This window comes from Gastrolobium bilobum, unplaced genomic scaffold (genome assembly GCF_033153095.1).
Source record: "Gastrolobium bilobum isolate Gb01-03AN ecotype WA unplaced genomic scaffold, APGP_CSIRO_Gbil_v1 utg1578, whole genome shotgun sequence".
Taxonomy (NCBI): Eukaryota; Viridiplantae; Streptophyta; class Magnoliopsida; order Fabales; family Fabaceae; genus Gastrolobium; species Gastrolobium bilobum.
In genome coordinates, this window is record NW_026899219.1 from 488,468 (window position 1) to 508,734 (window position 20,267).

The 20,267-nt window shown below is 31.4% G+C and overlaps 1 protein-coding gene across 1 annotated transcript; it reads right to left on the reverse strand.

Annotated features, from left to right (window-relative positions):
• Positions 1 to 17,420: 17,420 nt before the first annotated feature.
• Positions 17,421 to 18,947, reverse strand: LOC133288364 (myb-related protein 308-like). Its single transcript, XM_061486094.1, has 2 exons — positions 18,216 to 18,947; positions 17,421 to 18,092 (listed from the first exon to the last, which is right to left on the reverse strand). The coding sequence occupies exons 1-2, from the start codon at positions 18,476 to 18,478 to the stop codon at positions 17,558 to 17,560; spliced, it is 798 nt and encodes a 265-aa protein (XP_061342078.1). The 5' UTR covers positions 18,479 to 18,947; the 3' UTR covers positions 17,421 to 17,557.
• Positions 18,948 to 20,267: the final 1,320 nt, after the last annotated feature.

Genomic DNA, 20,267 nt, shown 5'->3' on the forward strand with positions numbered 1-20,267 from the left:
GCAGAATACATAAAAAGAGACTCTCAATTGTAACCCCTACCTGAAGTAGTTCTAAAAAAAATTAAAGTAACAATTGAAAATAGAGTCCAAAAACAGGGAAGAGGTGTAATCATGGCTCTAGATCGGACTTGATCAGCAATCTCATACGAGGGAAGAATTATCATCAAATAAACTTATTAAAATAAATAGATTTGGACATCATATCTCAACCCAAAATCTTAAAATATTAAGTTTTTGAATTTTTTTCATTTATATATTTTATGCTCAATTCATTCATTCTCAATATAGGACTGTATCATTTATACTTAAATTCTCAACACTTAAATTTAATATATCTTAATATATGTAAAAAAAAAATTCTAACGAATATATATATATATATATATATATAAAAGAGCTCTTTTAACTCCAGTATAATACTAACAAATTTTACTCTCGGTGGCAAAGTTGGGAATTTTAAGGACGGAAGGCCAAAATAGATAGTTACAAAATAACATCAAACGATAACAATTGATTTGATTTTGATATTATGATAGTAAATAAAGGCTAGGTTCATACACAAATTCAGCCACATCAAAAGAATAAGCAGCTGCAACCCTTTGTAAATATGTTTTATCAGGTAGTTCAGAAACTACTACTTCAGGGTGCTGTTATCATTGTTGCTCAAATACTTCTCTCCCTTAGAGATGACTGATAATAACCCAGCTACCTACAGGTCAAATCCAAGATTAAAAAGAATAAAGCATCTTCAGAGCACTGAGTTGAGTTTTGAAAGAGGCAATAATTTTGTGCTAAGATTAATATACGGCGCACTAAGAAAATCCATCAAACATATTTACACATAACATCTCGTAGAAACATATTTACAAGTGTTAAGAACCTTGAGGTCACCACTCCAAAAGCTAGCTCAAAGGGTGGGAGTACCCAAGGCCTTATAAAGGCCATATTAATTGCACATCTAATCAATGCGGGACTATATATCTCAACACGCCCCCTCACGCAAGAGCCTTTTTAGGCTAGAAGCGTGGAAATTGCACAGGCTCATTCTTGGTTTACCTTTTTGTGCTTTTTTTTTTTTTTAATTCCACTTTTTAAAGCGGGGGACGGTGAGGCTCTGATACTATGTTAAGAAGGTCACCACTCCAAAAGCTAGCTCAAAGGGTGGGAGTGCCCAAGGCCTTATAAAGGCCATATTAGTTGCTCATCTAATCAATGTGAGACTATATATCTCAACAACAAGCAATAGAAATTGTTTTTACGAACTTCGAAGACATGTTATTTCTACTTTTTACTTCCAAGTGTCAAGGCCTTGGGGATGCTTTCAAACCTAATACTATTTCTTTTTCTCAAGGGCAACTCCTTAAAAAATGGGGGTTTTAATATATATATATATATATATATATATATATATATATATATATATATATATTTCTTCAAATTTTAGGGGAGGCAGTGGCCCACCCTATCCCCCTAATTCTGTATCACTTTCAATTTCAGTAGTTAATTTTCATTTATCTAATGAATAAAAATTATTTGGAGTAAAAAATTAATTACTTAATATAACTCAACCGATAAATGAGTAAAAATCAACTATTGAGATTGAGAATAAGACTTTTTAATGTTATACTGGATCAAAAGATCGATTATATAGAAGTGGATTTGGGCCTATCAAACATAACCCATTTTCCTATAGTCTTGATCTTCCCTGATTGTGGTCCACCTTTACTTCCTTAAGATCGATTGACATATAGAAATTTGTCAAAGCCTGTGAGGTGGAGCCCAAATATCAGGCCCAATTTCTTATACTTACTTAATTTGCTTTAAATAAGTCCAACTCATAGGCCTGGTCATTTGATAGGAGCTCAGCTTGTGCTTGGGAATCAATCAAAGGCCCAAAAGACTGGCAAGACCGAGCAATATGTAAACCCTTTTTTGTGTGGCCAAAGGCCAAAATAAATATAAAATAAAAATTTACCTCCATTTTAGTTGCTAATACAGTTTGTACGGCTTAGTTGCTCTCACTGCATTCCTCAACTTGGAAATTGAAGAGGCGCACCTTGATTTTCAAGCATTCCACAGTATTCAACTATTCACGTTAGTTTTGGAACTATATGTGTAAGAAATCAAATGGGAAAGTTGCTGGTTGGTATGTAGAGGAGTTAATGTTTAGCCCAAGTGTGTTCAAAAACACAACGTCACATCGATATCTAAAACAGTGATCGTAATTATTTCAAGCTTATTGATTATGCTAGTTGGTAGAAGCGATAAGACAATATTAAATTTGTCAAACTCAACCGTGACGGTTGTTAAATTTAATTATTAGATTCTATATACATATTCATTATTCTTTTTTGATTTATCTTGGTTCTAAGCTTTTTTACATGCAAAATCAGTTATCCTTGTCAAGAAATTGAAACTAGTTTCTCAGAATCTCATCTCATGTTTTTTTTGGTGGAGAAACTGAAAAACAAATCCAATAATTGTAGCTTACCGTTTAAGTTGTCGGGATCAAAATTAAGATCGAGTATAGTTGGTATGTCTAGGAACTTTTAGATATTGTAGGATCAAGGGACCCAACCCCAGTCCCCATGTGATGCCAATGCTAAATTTAAAAAATCAATTCACCAAACAACTAATTTTGGCCTATATTATTTTGGAAGATTGCTGAGATTTGTAAATCTTTGGAATTTTCTCATTGGATGTTAGGTGCAAGTTTCCCCTTAAATCTATCCTTGTTACCTCTTGATCATGGAATGCAGGTGTATATCTTTCTCTAATGCACATGTATAAATGTCTTAATTGGTCCCTTGAGCAATGACCTTTCAAATAAAAATGTTTGGTAAAGCATATGAGCTGAAAATTTAAGGTACATACGGATTTTAGCATGTCATAATTAATATGGAATTACAAATTCAACTACTACTCCCCAGTGCATCTATTACAGATCATAAATGCACGGTTGTTAACAGCTCTAGCCTACAATATTAGGTCAAACATCTCTTGGTTTCGTAAAGTATAAAACTTAAACCGCCTTTATTTGCGCTCACTTCTCAATTACTTTTTCAATACCTTTTTGTCCCTCAATTAACAAGAGAGAAATGTTTTCAAATAAACCAGAAAAGAACAAAGTTCAAACTTCAGGAAAATAAATTGTGAAAGTGTTCAAATATGGACACTGAACTGAATATAATGTGAGGTTGTGCTCTTAACATTCATGGTGTGTAGGGTTGACGGGGGTAACGGTAAGAAACTCTTCCATGTGCTTGGATGGAATAAGGGGTGGTGCACCTCCAAAACATCCGACTTAAGAATTATAGATGTGGTGTGTAAGGTAAAATCAATATTTGCAATTTTCTTGTTTTTTAGAACGAGGATGAAGTCCCTATAACCTATGTTGCACGTGTCAGCGGGTCAAGGAACCCGTGGTGGGGGCTAAGCTACTTCAACTATAGCAAATAAATTCGATATCATATCTCAACTCAAAACTATAACAATCTTCTCTTCAAGTATGAAACTCAAAATACTCCATCCACCTCCTAGCCAAACATCTGGCTAGCTCGAGCCCAACTCGTTATGATATGACATCCAAGGGGGAGCCCGTGGCGGGGGACCACCACCAATAGGTTAAGCTACTTCAACCGTAGTAAGTGGATCCGATACCATATCTCAACTCAAAACTTTAAGGCATTAGATTCATAGGTCTATCCACTTATATATGTTTCACTTAGTCCATTACCAATCAATGTGGACTCGTCATACTTGAATATCCAACATCACTAACACGAGACACGAGATATGACATGACATACCGATATGTTAATTTTTAAAAATGTTATATTTCGACACATTAAGACACATTTTAGTATTAAATAATATTTGTAAGTGTTAACCACATATCCCAAAATATTGATTATCGTGTGTTGAATGCGTATCGAAATATCTCGAATTGTCAAACGCATGTCGTATCCAACGCTATCTAACACATATTTTTCCTAGAAAAATGCGTGTCCATGTATCAGAGCCTATAACAGTATAACCTATATATATTAGACACTAAAATTCCCCACGAGTCTAGGATTTCTTCATTCCTTATTAGGCTCAATATATAATGGGTCTAAAGTCTTTAAATTAAATTATTATGCTTGACATGAGATGTTAGTTTTACAGCAACGAGTCAACGACAAACATAGAGATAATTGATCAAAGAGAAAGAAGAAAGAGAAGAAGAAGATTTTTTTTATTATAGATCTCACGACAATTAATTAATATAGCTCCAACTATTAATCAACGTCTTGAGTTACTCTTTATCAATTAAGATGAAATGCAGCTCTTAAATGTTCAGAAAACATTCAATATTTTGTATAGTAAGGTAATATAACAAATGATATTAAAGTTTCTAAGACGATAGCAAGACTAATAGTTTAAAACATCACTCGTCAGGAAATTTCCAAGATTTGAACAAAAATCTAAACAAAATTTAGTAATGAAAACTACATTCAATAAATAAGAATAGGTAGTTCAAGATTTGAATTCCACAAACAGTCAAGTGGTGACCAACTAGAATCAGTGAGCGTAGAAATCTTCAATCTCGACGGCGCATTTCCGAAAGTACTTTTATGTGTTGCTAATTAACATCAATGGACCACTTCTTTTCATTAAAATAGGGTTATGTGCCTACGGTTAAAAGATAATGTTGGGCAAGGCAAGTGGGGAGATTTGAGAACAAAAAGAAGATAGGATTGAATTTAGATTAGTAAGATGGTAAGACAGCAGAGAAAGCAATAATTAGATATCATATCATAATAAGATGAAAAAAATAAAAAGAAAAGTGTTATGGGCATAGGTTCAGTTTAGTGAAAGGGATAGATGGTTGACTGAGAAAAGACAACATGCCATAAATGGGGATGATCTCACAACAATCATCATCACCTAAATCCAAGCAACTACTACCTAACAAGATGGGCATCCATGCTTATCGTCCACACACTATTATTTTCTTTCCCTTCTTCACCTTTATAAATTTTGCTATATTGACTAAAGTGTCATTTTTTGAAAAAATATTTATCTAAATATCATACGAATAGTATTCTTTATCAGATTATCACGTGATGTAATTTACTACAATTGATAGCGAACTACGTTTGTCAATGATTTTGTGACACAATACGTGTTTTCTCAGAAAAAACTGACTGGACATAATTCTCTATTAGTGATAATGAATTTGGTATACAATATGGTCACATGTCACGAAATTATTGACAAACGTAATTCGTTATCAATCGTAATGAATTATGTCACATAACAATTTAGTAAAAAATATTACTCATTGAATAACAAATTTGTTAAAGACACTTTGTTTTAACCATTCCCATATGCTCTAGACCTATTTGTGCATTTATTTATTTAATATTTTTCAGCTTTTAATTTCCCTCTTCTTCTTTATCTCAATCTCCTCGTTATTTAATAACAGACAGACATCTCACCAAACTATAAATTTTTCCTACCATCCACATGTTTGCTATCTTGCGCGCACTGCTTATTATCATAGTTCTGCGTACCAGTCATTTTCGTAGTTTGGTACGTATAGGCCCAGCTATGGGCCTATGGCCCAAGTGAATTAAAATAGCTCCTCTAGCTAGACATAATGAGTAATGACCCACAGTAATAATGGTATTAAAATTGAAAAACACAAGGGAAATTCAGCAGAATTTAATTTGACAACTACGACTCTATAGTCTATAACGAGGAAATGAAAACAAATTGGCGAGGGGGAAGTTATGACCTTTTTATGAAATTACAAAAACAATTATACATGCCAACTAGAAAGAAGAGAAAATATCTTATAATCAAATTCATGTTATATAAAAGAAACAAATTTCTAAAATCATTTGAAACCAGAGCATTTCTTGCATTTAATATCACTCGGGTAAGGAAGGATTAGGATTTAGGATGTTTCGTTCCTTTCAGTCTCTGACAAGTTGCAGGTTAGGCAATTAGCAACTTGTTCATTGCATCACAAACTTGGAGAGTGTGTTCATTGTTCAAGAAAGGAAGAGGAGTTGTGATAAAAATCAGTACTGCTAATATTTATTGAAGATAGTTATCCAATTTGCCCAACTGACCCTAGATATAGTTGAAAAATTGATACCAACCAAGTGCCAGAAACTGAACCAGAGACCCAATTATAACTAGGCTTGTGGGGTAGTTTAGGTCTGACTCTGCTGGTCCTTAGTTATGGCTCTGTCGTCCCAAGTTTGTCTTAGAAATAAAAGAATAAAGTCTTGCTTTTTGTGTTCATATCATGAAAATCATGTTTTCCAAAAAATATAAATATATATCATGAAAATCATATGCTAAAATTCATTCAACTCCTCAATTTTATTTATTTTACATTTTTACTTTACATCTGCTTATCTTATTCATATCAACTCAGGACTGATAGCAATAACCACAATTTAACTTGATTATGGTTATTTTAAAGAAACCTCTTTGGCTTTGTACTGCTATAACCATGCAAGCAAGTATGGTTCAAAAATCAAAGATAGGTTACTCGAATATTTTCATAGAAAAATAGTGAAGGGGACCACTTGTTGTCGTTTAGTAATTATTGCATAAAATAAATGATGGTAAAAGATCTAGAATGAAAGAATTGATGTAATGTAATTCATCATATTCAACCCATGGGCTTGGATTCTCATTAAGTTTTTCCACATATCCTACAAAATAAGCAAGAAAAGACAAAACAAGAGGAACTTTTGAACCACTACATTACTACAGATTTCGTAACACTTAATCATTATAAAAAGAATATAACCTAAACAAAGATAATTTCCAATTAATACCTTTTAATTAATCTTATTTTATAACTGATTTACATCACCAAATCCATCGACTTTTCTACGTGTGCTCCATCGTTATGTACTAGAGAGAAGAATTAACGTTTAAGTCAATCAATTAACTGAGGACATTTTCTTTAAACCAAGATTAGATTAGAGAGAGGAAGGCATGCAGATAAGAAAGAAAGAGAGAGGGAGATATGTATATCAATCATGTGGCGTTTTAGAGAAATTTAGAGCAGTGGAGGGACCCACAGGTGATTTGTGGTTGTTGAGAGGGGACCCACCGCCGCAGCAGCGCACATGTGCGTCCGTCGGATGGCTACCAACTAAAACATACAATCCATGATAACGCTCAGGACCCAAGATATACATTAGTTAATAAACTGAATAATGCTATGTATATATTTCTACGAGATGGATCTTTTTATTTTTTTTATTTTTGGAAATCTTCTACGAGATGGATTTAAATCTACGTTAGTAGTCAAGTCTTTACGTGATTTTTTATTTTTTATTTTTTAATACAATGGTGACATTAAAATATAAATATATGACATTGTACAAACTATTTAAGTTTCTCATAAGTAGTTTACTCTTAATTGGTTATTTGTGAATTTTTATAGACCCCTCTGTATAATAGTATTCAATTCTTATAATAGTAACATCAGTGGCGGAGCCGGGCTCCAATTTGAGTTCGGGCCAAAAAATTATGTGTATTTATTTTTTTATTTTTAATTAATTCATATCATAATATATTTAAATTATATTTAATACAGAATATCTGAGCAAGCAGCGAGTTATTATTTTATTAAATATTTTTTAATTTTACTAAAAATAATTTTTTTTATATAAGTGGAAATGAGACACATAATCTAATACAATTTATCTAAATCTTTCACCAAAAATATTTTAAGTTTTACATAGGGCCAAATTATAATTTTAATCCGGGCCAAATTATAATTAATTATATAATTATATATAATAAGTACAATTTATTAAAATTTAGCCCGGACCGAGGCCACACCCACAATACATGTGGCTCCGCCTCTGAGTAACATTCCAAATCAGTGGATATGCACACCGTTGTCAAAAATTAGTATAAATGTTTAAAATGGAGTGTAGAAATGTGTCAAAACGTAAGTAAAAATGGTTTTTAATAAAATGGGATAAAAACGTTGTATAAAAATGATAAAAATATAAGTTTTTATGTTTTTACTTAAACTTAATTTTTTTGTTTTAAAAATCCTATTTTTTCATTTTCCCCAAATCAGAATACGCAGCGACTTCAATTATCTTGTTCCAGTTATCTAACTCAAATCAAATTCTTCAGTAATTTCGCGTCCACCGCAACTCTTAGTGTCGCCTGTCTCCTACCCCCTACAATGCCAGTGGTGCGGCCACCAAACCCTTCTAATCAACAACAACATAAATGGTAAGTGTGTGTCTCTAATATTTTGCTCATTTTCAGTTTTGGAATTTGTTTGTAGGAGTTGTTGAACTCCTTTTGTATTTTTGGACTTATGTCTTATATATTTATGTGACTTATATCTTAAAAAAATATGAAGTTGTTCAATGAATTTTGAGTAATGATTTATGTGATTTTTTTACATCCATATATATAGGTACAATTATTTCTACAGTCGCTTTAAGTACAACAATGACAGGTATATGGTTATGATTCCCCATGTTTAATGTTTTCAATATGGTTATGATTCTCCACATTTAATGTTTTTACCTATATATATGGCAAGTATTTGACTACTGCACGTACAGCAGCTGCAGAAATATAAACTCCATATATATATATATATATATATATAGGGAATGTTATATTTATAAATTTTTTGTTTACAAACTACACTAAGTATGACTGGTCATACTTCAATCAAAAGTGTATGACTGATCATACTTAGTGTAATTTGTAAAAAAAAATTATAAACAGATCTTCTCATATATATATATATATATATATATATATATATATATATGGGAAAAACAAGTATTATGTTGTAGAAAAATTCTTAGGTCATGTCATAGAGACAATCAATTGTGGAGGCCACTATTTTTAAAATAAAATAAAAGTAAAAGAATTGATGTGCTCACTTTTATGTGTCTGTAAAAAAGTTGTTGTATCATGTGAAAGGAGGAAAACATTACCCTATATATATATATATATATATTTTTTTTTTTTTGTATTTTGACTTTAAGTAATAAAAACTTTATATTTCGTGTCATTTTTACAATTTATATTTCTACCATCTCCTTTCATTTTTATGTAGAATCTTGATTTTGATAACATTGGATATACCTACTTGTTGACTAATATATTATTTAGATAAGGAAATTTAAGTGTAAGGTGAAAATTATGAATATTTCATGGGCACCTTGGTCACTTCAAACTTCCTGAAGTGCCTACGTTGTGTTGCTAGTCTCCATGGAGAAGAAAGCTTATCTTAAAAAAAAAAAAAAAAAAAATTGGAAAATTATGTGCTTAAGTGATCAAGTCAAAGTATGGATTGACTAAATAATTAGCTCCTTGTCGTGAGTGCAGTAGCGACTTGTATCTCCCAAATCCTAAATTTAGCACAGCTTGCTAAGTGCCAACCCCACTTTAAGCAAGGAAGAGATAGATGCCTAACTCCCACCTTAATCTCATTCCTGTTTGTTAATTAAGAAAAGAAGGTATCCCTACTTTTTGGAAGTGGTGCCATCCATGAGGCAATTGAAGGAGGATCCCCCAAATTTTGCCAAACCCTTTCCATACGAGAAGTGAATGTTGTTTTCTCCCCTAGTAAAACTTCTTCATTTTTGCTCAAAATATATCCTCTATGTTTAGCTCGCAGTCAGATTAACTTTTTTTTTTATTAGTTTTTAAAGAAAATTTCAACAAAAAGAAAATATTTTTCATGAAAAAGTTACTAAGTATAATCTATCCCAAAAAATTATTTTCAAACATGCACTTAATCTTTCAATTATAAATAATGATTGTTCCACGTCCATAAACTTCAGGTTGCTCGTATACCGATGAGATGAATGAATTAAAATAAATAAGTAGATACTGAGATGAGACCATCTTTAATTAAATAATAAAAATTATACAAATATAAAATAATGTGTATATAAGTATTAAAAAATGTGATCGGCATCTAATGAACAAGTAATATATAAAAGTATTAACGTGATTCTTCATTAACAACTTAAATTTTTAGGTGAGATAATTTTTTAATATGGTATTGAAGCTACTGACTTAATGATTACGAGTTTGATTTTTATCGATGCCCTTCTTCTAATAAAATAAATATTTAATTATGAAATTTTTTGACATATGTAAAGAAGTTTATGCATTTTTTACATTTCAAGTCTAATAGCTCTTATGAAAGGGTATATGTTAAAGAAGAATAATATAAAATCTTTAAAATAACCTTTAGTTAACAGCTTAAATCTAGATACCAGGTAAAGAATCACTTCAACCCAAAATTTTAAGACTTTATTTGGGAGTTGATTTTAGGAGGGGAAGGAAAGGAAAAAGAGGATTTTAGTAAGCCCTCCCCAAGTTTGTGAGTTTAAAAAAATAAAAGGAAGAAATTGAGGATTTTTACTAAACCCTCCAAAATCCTCCTTCTTCTTAAAATTAAAACTCCCTCAATTTGGGGGGGTTTGAGGGGGCAATATTAAAAATTACTTATCTACTCTTAGCATTAAAATGTGAAAATTACATAAATGTGAATCATTTTTAAATGTGACATTATTAGAAAAGTCTCAAATACCGACAGAATTTATCGACGAAAAATATTTCGTCAAAAATAATGATGCAATTTTTGATGAAAATCATATACGTCAAAAAAATTTCGTCAAAACTAAAGACGAAATTAGACACGGAACCAGATTTTGCCACAATCACTGACATAAATTTTTTACGAAAGAAAAATTCAGTCAAAATTATTGATAGAATCTAAATTATGTCGAAACTTTCAACGAAAATATTTTCGTCTAAAATTTTGACGAAACACATTTCCATTGAAAAGTTTTGATGTAAAACAATTACTTAAAAAAAATTTACAGAAAACATTACCATAAAAAAATTTCGTAAAAAATTTCGACGAAAAATATTTCCAACAAAATTTGTGGCTAAAAACATTTTTGTAAAAAATTTTGACGGAAAATTTTTTGTGTCAAAATTCTTTACGGAATCTAAATTTTGTCAAAACATTTCACAAAAAAACATATTCATAGAAATTTTTGATGAAAAATATTTTCATCTAAAATTTTTGACAGAAAAAATTTCATCAAAATTCTTTACAGAATTTAAATTCCCTCGAAAAAACATTTTCGTTCACTTTTTGACAAAAAAAATTTCCATCAAAATTTTTAACAAAACACATTTCCTTTGAAAATTTTCGACAAAAAATATTTCCATCAAGTTGTTTGATAAAAAGTATTTCTATCAAAATTTTCAACGGAGCACATTTGTGTAAACAAAATTTGAAGAGAAAATATTTCTTTGAAAATTTTTGACGAAAAAAATTTGAAGGAAAAAATATTCTGTCAAAATTCTTTATAGAATCTAAATTTCGTCGAGAGTTTCGAATAAAAAATTTCCCACAAAACTTTTGACATAACAATTTCCGTCGAAATTTTTGTCAGAACACATTTCCATTGAAATTTTGAACGAAAACATTCCGTCAAAATTGTTGATGTGATTCTTTTTTCATTTAAAACATTTGATGGAGGAAATCATTTTCCGTCAAAACTTTTGACGAAACTAAATTTCTGCGAAAATTTCGATAGAAAATTTATTTTTGTAAAAACTTTCACCAGAGAAAAAATTTCGTCGCTTTTTGACGAAAAAATAATTTTGTGACAAAATTTTCGTCGTTTGCAACGTAGAAATTTCGTCGAAAATATAATCTTTTTTAGTTTTGTGAAAAGTACATAAATAATTTTGTTAGAAATTTTAAATTTAATTTAATCTATAAAATATAATAATTATATTAATTTTAAAAGTAGGGTAAAATGATAAAAATATCTCATTATCCCTCTCTCTTTTTCTTAACATTTTTTTAACTCCCAAACAAGGGAAAGAAATACCCTTCAATTTCCTTCCCCTCCCTCCTCCTCGGATCTTCTTCCTTTTTTCCCCTCCAAACTCTCAAACAAAGCCTAAGGTATATGGTGATGACATTTTTAATAGTTTATATTATTCTCTAACACATCCCCTCACGCAAGAGCACCTTGGGCTTGAGCGTGGATATTGCACATGCCTAATTTTGGTTTACCTTGTTGTGCTTTTTAATTAATTCCACTAGAAAGTGGGGGCAGTGAGGATTGAACTCGTTACCTTGTGGTCACTTAAGCTCTGATACTATATAAAGAATCATTTCAACTTCTAAAATCTTAAGATATTGAGTGAGAGTTCTTTTAATGATTTATATAATACTCTAATAAGAACCTACATTATTCTCGTTGTAGGTGCATCTTTATCATATAAGAAATTTTTTGGGATATGGAAAGAATTATAAAAAAATATATATATTAAAGTAGAATTTGCTTTTTTTAAGTAAAAAGGAGGACGATACTCCCGACGTATAAAATTTTTGCCCCTATACGTGTGATAGTTGTTTACTAACATTATTATTCAAATATATAAGTGCTATCACTTTTCTCTTTTAAAGGATTTGAATATTGATTTTTTCAGCTCTTCCATATTCAAATTGTCCTTTATGTATGGACCACAGTCCACAAGTTTGTAAGACAAAATTTATATTAACTTTACATGACTAATGGACTAAATTAAATTTTTCATGATTAGGAAATTAAATTAATATTAACTATTTTCAAAAACTAGAGTGATAAATGATTTTACTTATATTTTTGGAGTGTTTACTTTTTGCTTAATTAACTGGTTTAATTTAAGTTGCAAGAGCTTAGTTTTATTACTGTATATTCCATTTTCCCTATGCTCGTAGATCAATATGTTCACTAATCTTGTTGGTAATTCAAGGACTCGTGTCCTTAGCCTAATAAAATCTAAATTCCAGCAAACTTGACAGTATGGAACAAATAAAAAAAGCCCATATCAAACAAAGAAAATGTAATTCATTGTGTGTTTGGCAATCTTATTTGTGTGAAAGTACGTTTTAATTTCTTTCATCAATACAGGAAATACAATAGAAAATGTTTTTTAATTTGGGATTTCATCGCAAATTATTGCGTTCACTGAAAAATGTTCTACCTACTGAACCGTTAATAATTAGCAACGGGATAGATTATTTTAACAAAAAAAATTTTGTTTATCTTTGTCTACCACTCTCAAATATTGTTAGATCATAATCTTAATTAATATTTATCATTCTCTCTTCTCTTTAGATTATGATATAACGATATTTGGAAGTGGTAGACAGAAAAATAAATAAAAATAAATAAATAACCTATCATATTAGCAATAATTAGCAAGCATCAGTTTAGCCGCAGGTAAGAGGAAGGTCGATATTTGAACCATCTGTACCTATAAGGGACCCCAGAGAAATGCCATAAAATGTACACATGTGTGTTTGCCATTTATCAAGTTGGGTTAGGTACTATCAACATTATGTGATCGATCCTTATTAATATGCACACACATGTATATCCCAAAGGGGCGTTGGATAACATAAAAGTACTTCCACCAAGCATTGGCTTATGAAAGGCATCTGTGTCTATTATTTTGTAATCTCCAAGGCCATCTTCATGCGGTGAGGTGAGGATCTAGAGATGAATCCAAAAGGACCCACTACAAGTCATGCATGTGATGTAGGTGGATGTTGAACCAATTTAATAGCCTGTTGGGTAGTCATAAAATCATATTTGTGTCAACAAAAATGTGATTGGTCAATATTGTGAATGTTTGGGTGATTTTTTAAAAATTAATTTTATGATAAGTAAAATTAATTTTGAGATAAGTATGTTCTTTTAACTTTTTTATTGAGTTGAATTTATTTTATTATTTTTTCAAAAAACATAATTTTGAAACTCAAATTAATATTTTTTAAACATTGAATCTCTCAAAATTAATTTTTGTAATATCAATTTCTTTAAAATCAAATCTACTAAACTCTAAATGAATAAAACCCTTTTTTTTTTTGTATATCACTAAATGAATAAAACCCTTAACAATTGAGAGGGAGTAGAAAGTAGAGAGAAAACAATAAAGTACCCAATTGATGGGTTGAAAAAACAATAAATTAAAGGGTTTTATAATTTTTATATAAGGTTTTATTAATCTCATGTTAAAGAAAATAAGTTATCTCATGTTATAGAGATAAATTTGTGAGTTCCACCATCTGAAAAAATAAAATAAAATAAAAAGAAAAAATAACACAGTTATCGAAAGATATATAAAAAAAAAGTTACCTCATGTAACATGAGAATAATTTTTTTCTTTTATGTTATACGAGAAGAGAAAGTTTTTTACATATCATTTAATTTATGTGCTAACATAAGTCTTAGATGTAATTCTTTTTAATATATTAATATTATATGATTTTTTATTTCTATGACGTGAAAATTTTACATTTACATGGGATTTATAAAACTCAAGATCAGAATAACAAAACTCGCTACCCAAGGCACTTGCTGGCTGCGCTATGGGAGCTGTAAAATAATAAAGAAGAAATAAAAATATCTTGTGGAAGCTTCTAATGTATCTACCTAACACCTTTTAAAAAGAAAAAAGAGGAAGGTTGATGGTTGAAAAGTGACCCTCCCCATTATCTGTGATAAGGGCATAGTTTCTGGGATGTGGTTGAAAATTAGCTACCACCCATTCTGTCCTTTCTGCTCATTGCTCTCTAATGTCCAAGTCTTACACTACTTTTTAGAAATCCAATTCATTTCTTTTGGAGGAATCTTTTATAAGATTACTTCTCTTCTTTTCTGATTTTTTTTTTTTTGGTTAATGTTTTTCATTATTATTTTTCACCTCTATTACATCCACACTTCTATTCTATGTTAATGTAATATTATTAAAACATTTCTTACACTTTTTTATACTGATTTTTTTTTTATATTTCTTATAAGGCTAATTACTGCGTAAAATCTACACCTACAACTTTTTTTTTATGAAATCTACAATGATTATTTTATATGTTAAATGAGAATTAAAATCTTATGTCGTAGAGATAAACAATATGTTGAACCTATATATTAAAAAAATTATATGTAAAATTCATATCAGTATAGAAATCGAAGAGTGTATAAGAAAATTTCAATTCTCATTGTTGAACGAGAATTATAAAATTCTTATTTTATATAACAATGAAAACAATTTTTATGTTAGCAATAAAGATGTTAAAATAAAAAGTAATAATTCTCTATCATAGAACTATTGAATTAAAGATACACGAGTATCACAATCTTTAATAAAATTATTGGGTTTGGGAAAGCATCCCCGTTAATTCAAGCCTCCCAAAATTGGGGATGACCCCACCCGGTGCCCAATCCAATCAAATTACTCTCTGACCCCATGACATGACCCCTAAATTAATGCGGCAGATAAAATTTGGATGGTTGGTAGGATCAGTTCGCTACCCTTTTTTTATTTTAGTTGCTCCCACCTTTTAATGTGATTTATGCCATTTACCTGTTAAAAAGTTCCTTATATACATTGTCAATACGCAATAATTTAGCTAGTATTGATAATGAATACTCGCACCAAGCAAAGCATTATTTGACAAGAATGCCATCCCATAACATTGTTTGCTTGAAGGATTCTGTTCAGAACGATAGATAAATGAGAAGTGAAAATATAAAAAATCATCATTTGGTTCAAGGTGATTCCTGACTTAGCTACCTAAATCTGAAAGTTAGCAAATGTATTTGCATATCTATTGCAATTGATATTGCCGGCCAAAATTGCTATTTTTGTAGGTGGTATTCCTGAAAACCTCCATATTTGCTCACACCGTATATGTAAGAAAACATCAGTGTATCCCTTGTTTGCCTAGCTACCTAAATCTGAAAGCTCACAATCGATATTTTATAAAAACAAGGGTATTTTCTTCATAGCACATTATTTTTCCATCTATATTTTACCAAAAGCCAAATATAGATTTTACAAAAGTTACCTAATTTCTCCGATAAAATTGTTCTCAACCAAACAACTATTTTTACATTTTCCTATCAAACTCACTTTCCAACTATTTTCTTACTAATCACATTTTCTTATGATTCATAAAAATTTCTCCTCAACCAAACACCACCTAGGGATATGTGATACTAGGGTGCTTTGCTTAGTGAATACAATTTGAGGGTTCCTGGGTTTTTATCTTCTTTTCTTTTCTTTTTTTTGTCATTTCTCAAACTTAATTGTAAATGTTATATGGTGTGAAGGCTTGCTCATGCCGAACATATCAACAAATATAGAAGAGCATAGTGGATAGTTGATCTCTGTAAGGTTAAAGAAAGAATGGAAAAACCTAGGTAGGTTCATATATATATATACATTCCACATTCCATAGATAAGAAGGTAGTTGGAGCAGCACCTATATAATTAAATGTTAGGAGGTTGGTAGAATGATGCATGTGGTACTACATGGATAATGTTTGTTCATTCACGCGTTTTAGATAGTCTAGTCTGTATCAGTACTTTATATGTTGTTCGACTAGCTATTACTATTACTATGAGAGATTGAGTGGAAACGAGGACATATAAAATTAAGAATCATACCTTCTTCTTTTTTTCTTTTTTTGTACGATAAGACACATATTTATAAGATTAGAGCATAAGTGTATTAAGATAAAATAAATTTAAAAATTAGTTATTGTCATTCCATCTAAATAATTTCTCCTCCTCTCACAGCTTATCCATTCACTCTTACATGAATATAGCCATCAACTCTTTTCTCTTTTTATTTTTCTCCATAAAAGACAACACCAAAAGTCCATCTAAATAGATTTTTCAATGTGGAAGAAAAAGAGGTAAATAAAGATCATAATTCTCAGGTTTAGTGGTCTAAAATATTAGAGTTAGAGGTATGAATGCATATATACAATATTCATTATGAGAGAAACAAAATATAGAAAAGAGAATTAGTAGCTAGCGAGGACCAACAAGAATTTTAGAGTAACTGGGGGAGTGAGGATTTGTAGCAAAATTGTTTAATGGAAGCATGTGAGGCTTCGAATAATTATATACCCAAAACCTGGCTAGCTGAAGCCCAGGGTATAAATCAACTCATTAATTAATAAATTAAATAATTCAAAGACAAATAACAATGACTTGGAATGTGACGCTGCAGATAAATTATTGAATTTATGCAGTAAAGTATAATTAAAAGAGCTGTCATTACTCATTCCAATTGGAAAGATCGACTCCTGTTGATAAAATTAAAAATTGTAAAACTCATACATGAAGCACAAAATCGAATTCATGATACCTTAAAATACTACCATTATTTGCAGATTCACAAATAAAGAAAATTTAGACCATAAAAAAGAAGAAAAAGAAAAAACAGGAAGAATTAGATGAAAGAAACAAAAAAAAAAAATAAAGGCAAAAATTGTCCAATAATGATGAACTGTACTGCTAATAGTCCTATATATCTTATGCATCAGCAACTAATTATTTATACAAATTAGAGAAGAAAATAAAATTAAGAGAGAGAGAGAGACTTCAAAATTAACGAGTTTCATTCTCTCCAACATAAGATATTTCTGAGAAATGACCCCATTGGCATTAACCCTTTTCATTTCATTTCCAAACTTGTGTAATCCCAAACATCAGTTTTCAAGCCCAAGAAATCATAAGCAGCAGCAGTGGCGTTGGTGTTGCCACTACTACTACTAGTGTTGCCAACGTTACCAATCCCACAGCTACAATCCTTGCTGTTCTGCAAACCCAAACTGCAAACAAAACAAAGGCTTCTCTCCATGCTCTTGAATGGCTGATCAATCTGATGTTGACGTGGTGGACTAATGGTTAACTCAAGGTTCAAATCAGGGCAACGTTCTAAGATTGACCCTTTAAGCACGCTTGCGTTACTAGTACTATTTGTCTCTTGTTGTTCTTGTTTACCAGATGAAGCAAAAGATATAGTTGTTGTTGCAGCAGCAGAAACAGAAACAGCTTCTTGATTCTGAGCATGAACAGCCTCATTAAGATGCCTATGAGTTGTAGGGTCAATTCCTCTGTTCAAAAGCTTCCTTCTTATATGAGTGTTCCAGTAATTCTTTATCTCATTGTCTGTTCTCCCTGGCAATCTTCCAGCTATCAGAGACCACCTATAAGGACAATACTTTAATTAAGATATTGAAGTGAAAAGTGAAAAACTTTATGATTATTCATTATTAATGATTATATGATAGTCATACTCATAGATATAAAGTTTGATTTTTTGAGCTTACTTGTTACCAAGGAGACTATGGAGTTTGATGATGAGTTCATCTTCTTCTTCTGTGAAGTTTCCTCGTTTGAGGTCAGGACGGAGATAGTTGATCCACCGGAGACGGCAACTCTTGCCGCATCGGAGAAGGCCAGCGGCTTTGGGGAGAGAACGCCAGCAACCCTCACCATGAGCTCTAATATAAGATATGAGTCTATCATCTTCTTCTTTGGTCCATGCACCTTTGTTTGTGTGAGCTTTCTCACAACAAGGGGACCTTCCCATATTTGATCACTACTTCACTTTCTCAAAGAGATTTCAATTGAGTTCCTCTACTTCTTTATAACCAGAAATATTGTATGGTAGGATTGGATTGGATTGGCTTGCAATTCGAATAGGGGAACCTCTGTGTCTGTGTCTATGTCTCTGATGTTGTTTCTTGTGTTGCTGTAGCAACAAAGCCGGCCTAGGAAGCGGTTGGGGTGTGATTTTTATAGGCTTTTGACCCAAAGGGAGAGAGGTGGACAGAGAGATAGAGAGAGAGAGAGAGAGAAGCAATGACCCTAATTGCTTCTAGATGTGAGTTGGTGAGACAGGTTAAAGGAGTGGCTGTTGTCTCTCTCTCTCTGTGATGATATATTTATACTATATTTGCGTCTATGATATAATAAGTTCAAAGGCACTAACAATGGGTAACCTTCAGGTTGGTGTAAAGTAGAATATATTTTATGGGCAAGGCAAAGACAAGATGTGATCTCTTTCTCCTTTTTAGAAAAAGAGAAACATAATTTATATCTCATACGCTTTTACCCCCAATTCTTTCTTCAATAATTGCTGAATAAAAATGTCAAGCTGTAGTTATGTAAGGAGTAAGGTATCTCTGTATTTGATCTATTTTATAATCAAAGAAAAGACTATTTCATTTACAGTGCATGTGATCGATCAATGGAATTTGTTTAAAGTTTTGAGAATTGACTTAATTAGCACGATGCCAGGAACTAACTACCTGAACACATTTGAATTTGATTTTTATTATCATGTTAGAATGTTACAACCTCTCATCTTTCTTAACTCTTTTTTTTTTTTTCTAATTATTATTGCGAAGAGTTTCATATCTACAATCAAGATGGTACAATGTTCTTTCGACCAGCTGAAAGTTTCAGCATTTATTTGATCATTCAATGATTCTCATATCTTGTAAGCATAATTTTGAAATCCTCTAATAATAGTTGGGCAAACATATGGATATTCCGGAACGTCACAAGTCTTCACTAGTTTTATTTTTACTTGCTCTGAAAATCACCACCCAGTGTTGCAATAACTAATATATGCACAATTACATATGAATAACCTACCAAATACCAATACCATGCCTTAAACATAAGAGCTTCATGTTGGTTTTGTTTCCCTAAAAAAAAAAATTAGCTATTTCGGTAAGTTAGTTGCAATTGGCAATTCCCTGAAAGAAGTGCATCAGTAGTTGGTTTTTCATGTATGGTAATGGTAGTTGAGGTTCTTTATTCTATTGGTGCATTATCATATGCTTGAGAGAGAGAGAGAGATAGACAGGTTTCTAGAAGTATTGGAGGCAGGGATCAAGGAAGGATGTTGAAATAAGAGAAGGGGAGAATAGGAAATGCCAAATGAGTGTGGTTGTGGTTGTGGTTGTATATGGGCTTTGGTTCACCTTCCACTTTTCATTTTTCTTTTCCCCCAAACCTTGTGGTGCAAGTTTAGGAAAGGTAGCAAGGGAAAGGTTGGGATTGGGGGGCTTCATTCACCTTTTTGTTGTCATCTTCTCCCCACAATTACATAATATCATAGTTGTCATCATCCATCACCGCACAATATTCACTCTCTTTCTCCTTCCCTATGAATGTCAAGTGGATGGTAAGAGTTAATATTCATGGGCACAAGTTGCTTTCAAGGAGGGAGAGCACAAGAGTGGGGAAAAGATTCAGTCCACTTGGGTAATTATTTAGGAGTATTTCACCCACCTTTCCACTCTTTTTCTGACTGCACTTGCAATTATAGTCCAAATCCTCCCTCAGTTATATGTTGAACTATGGCATAA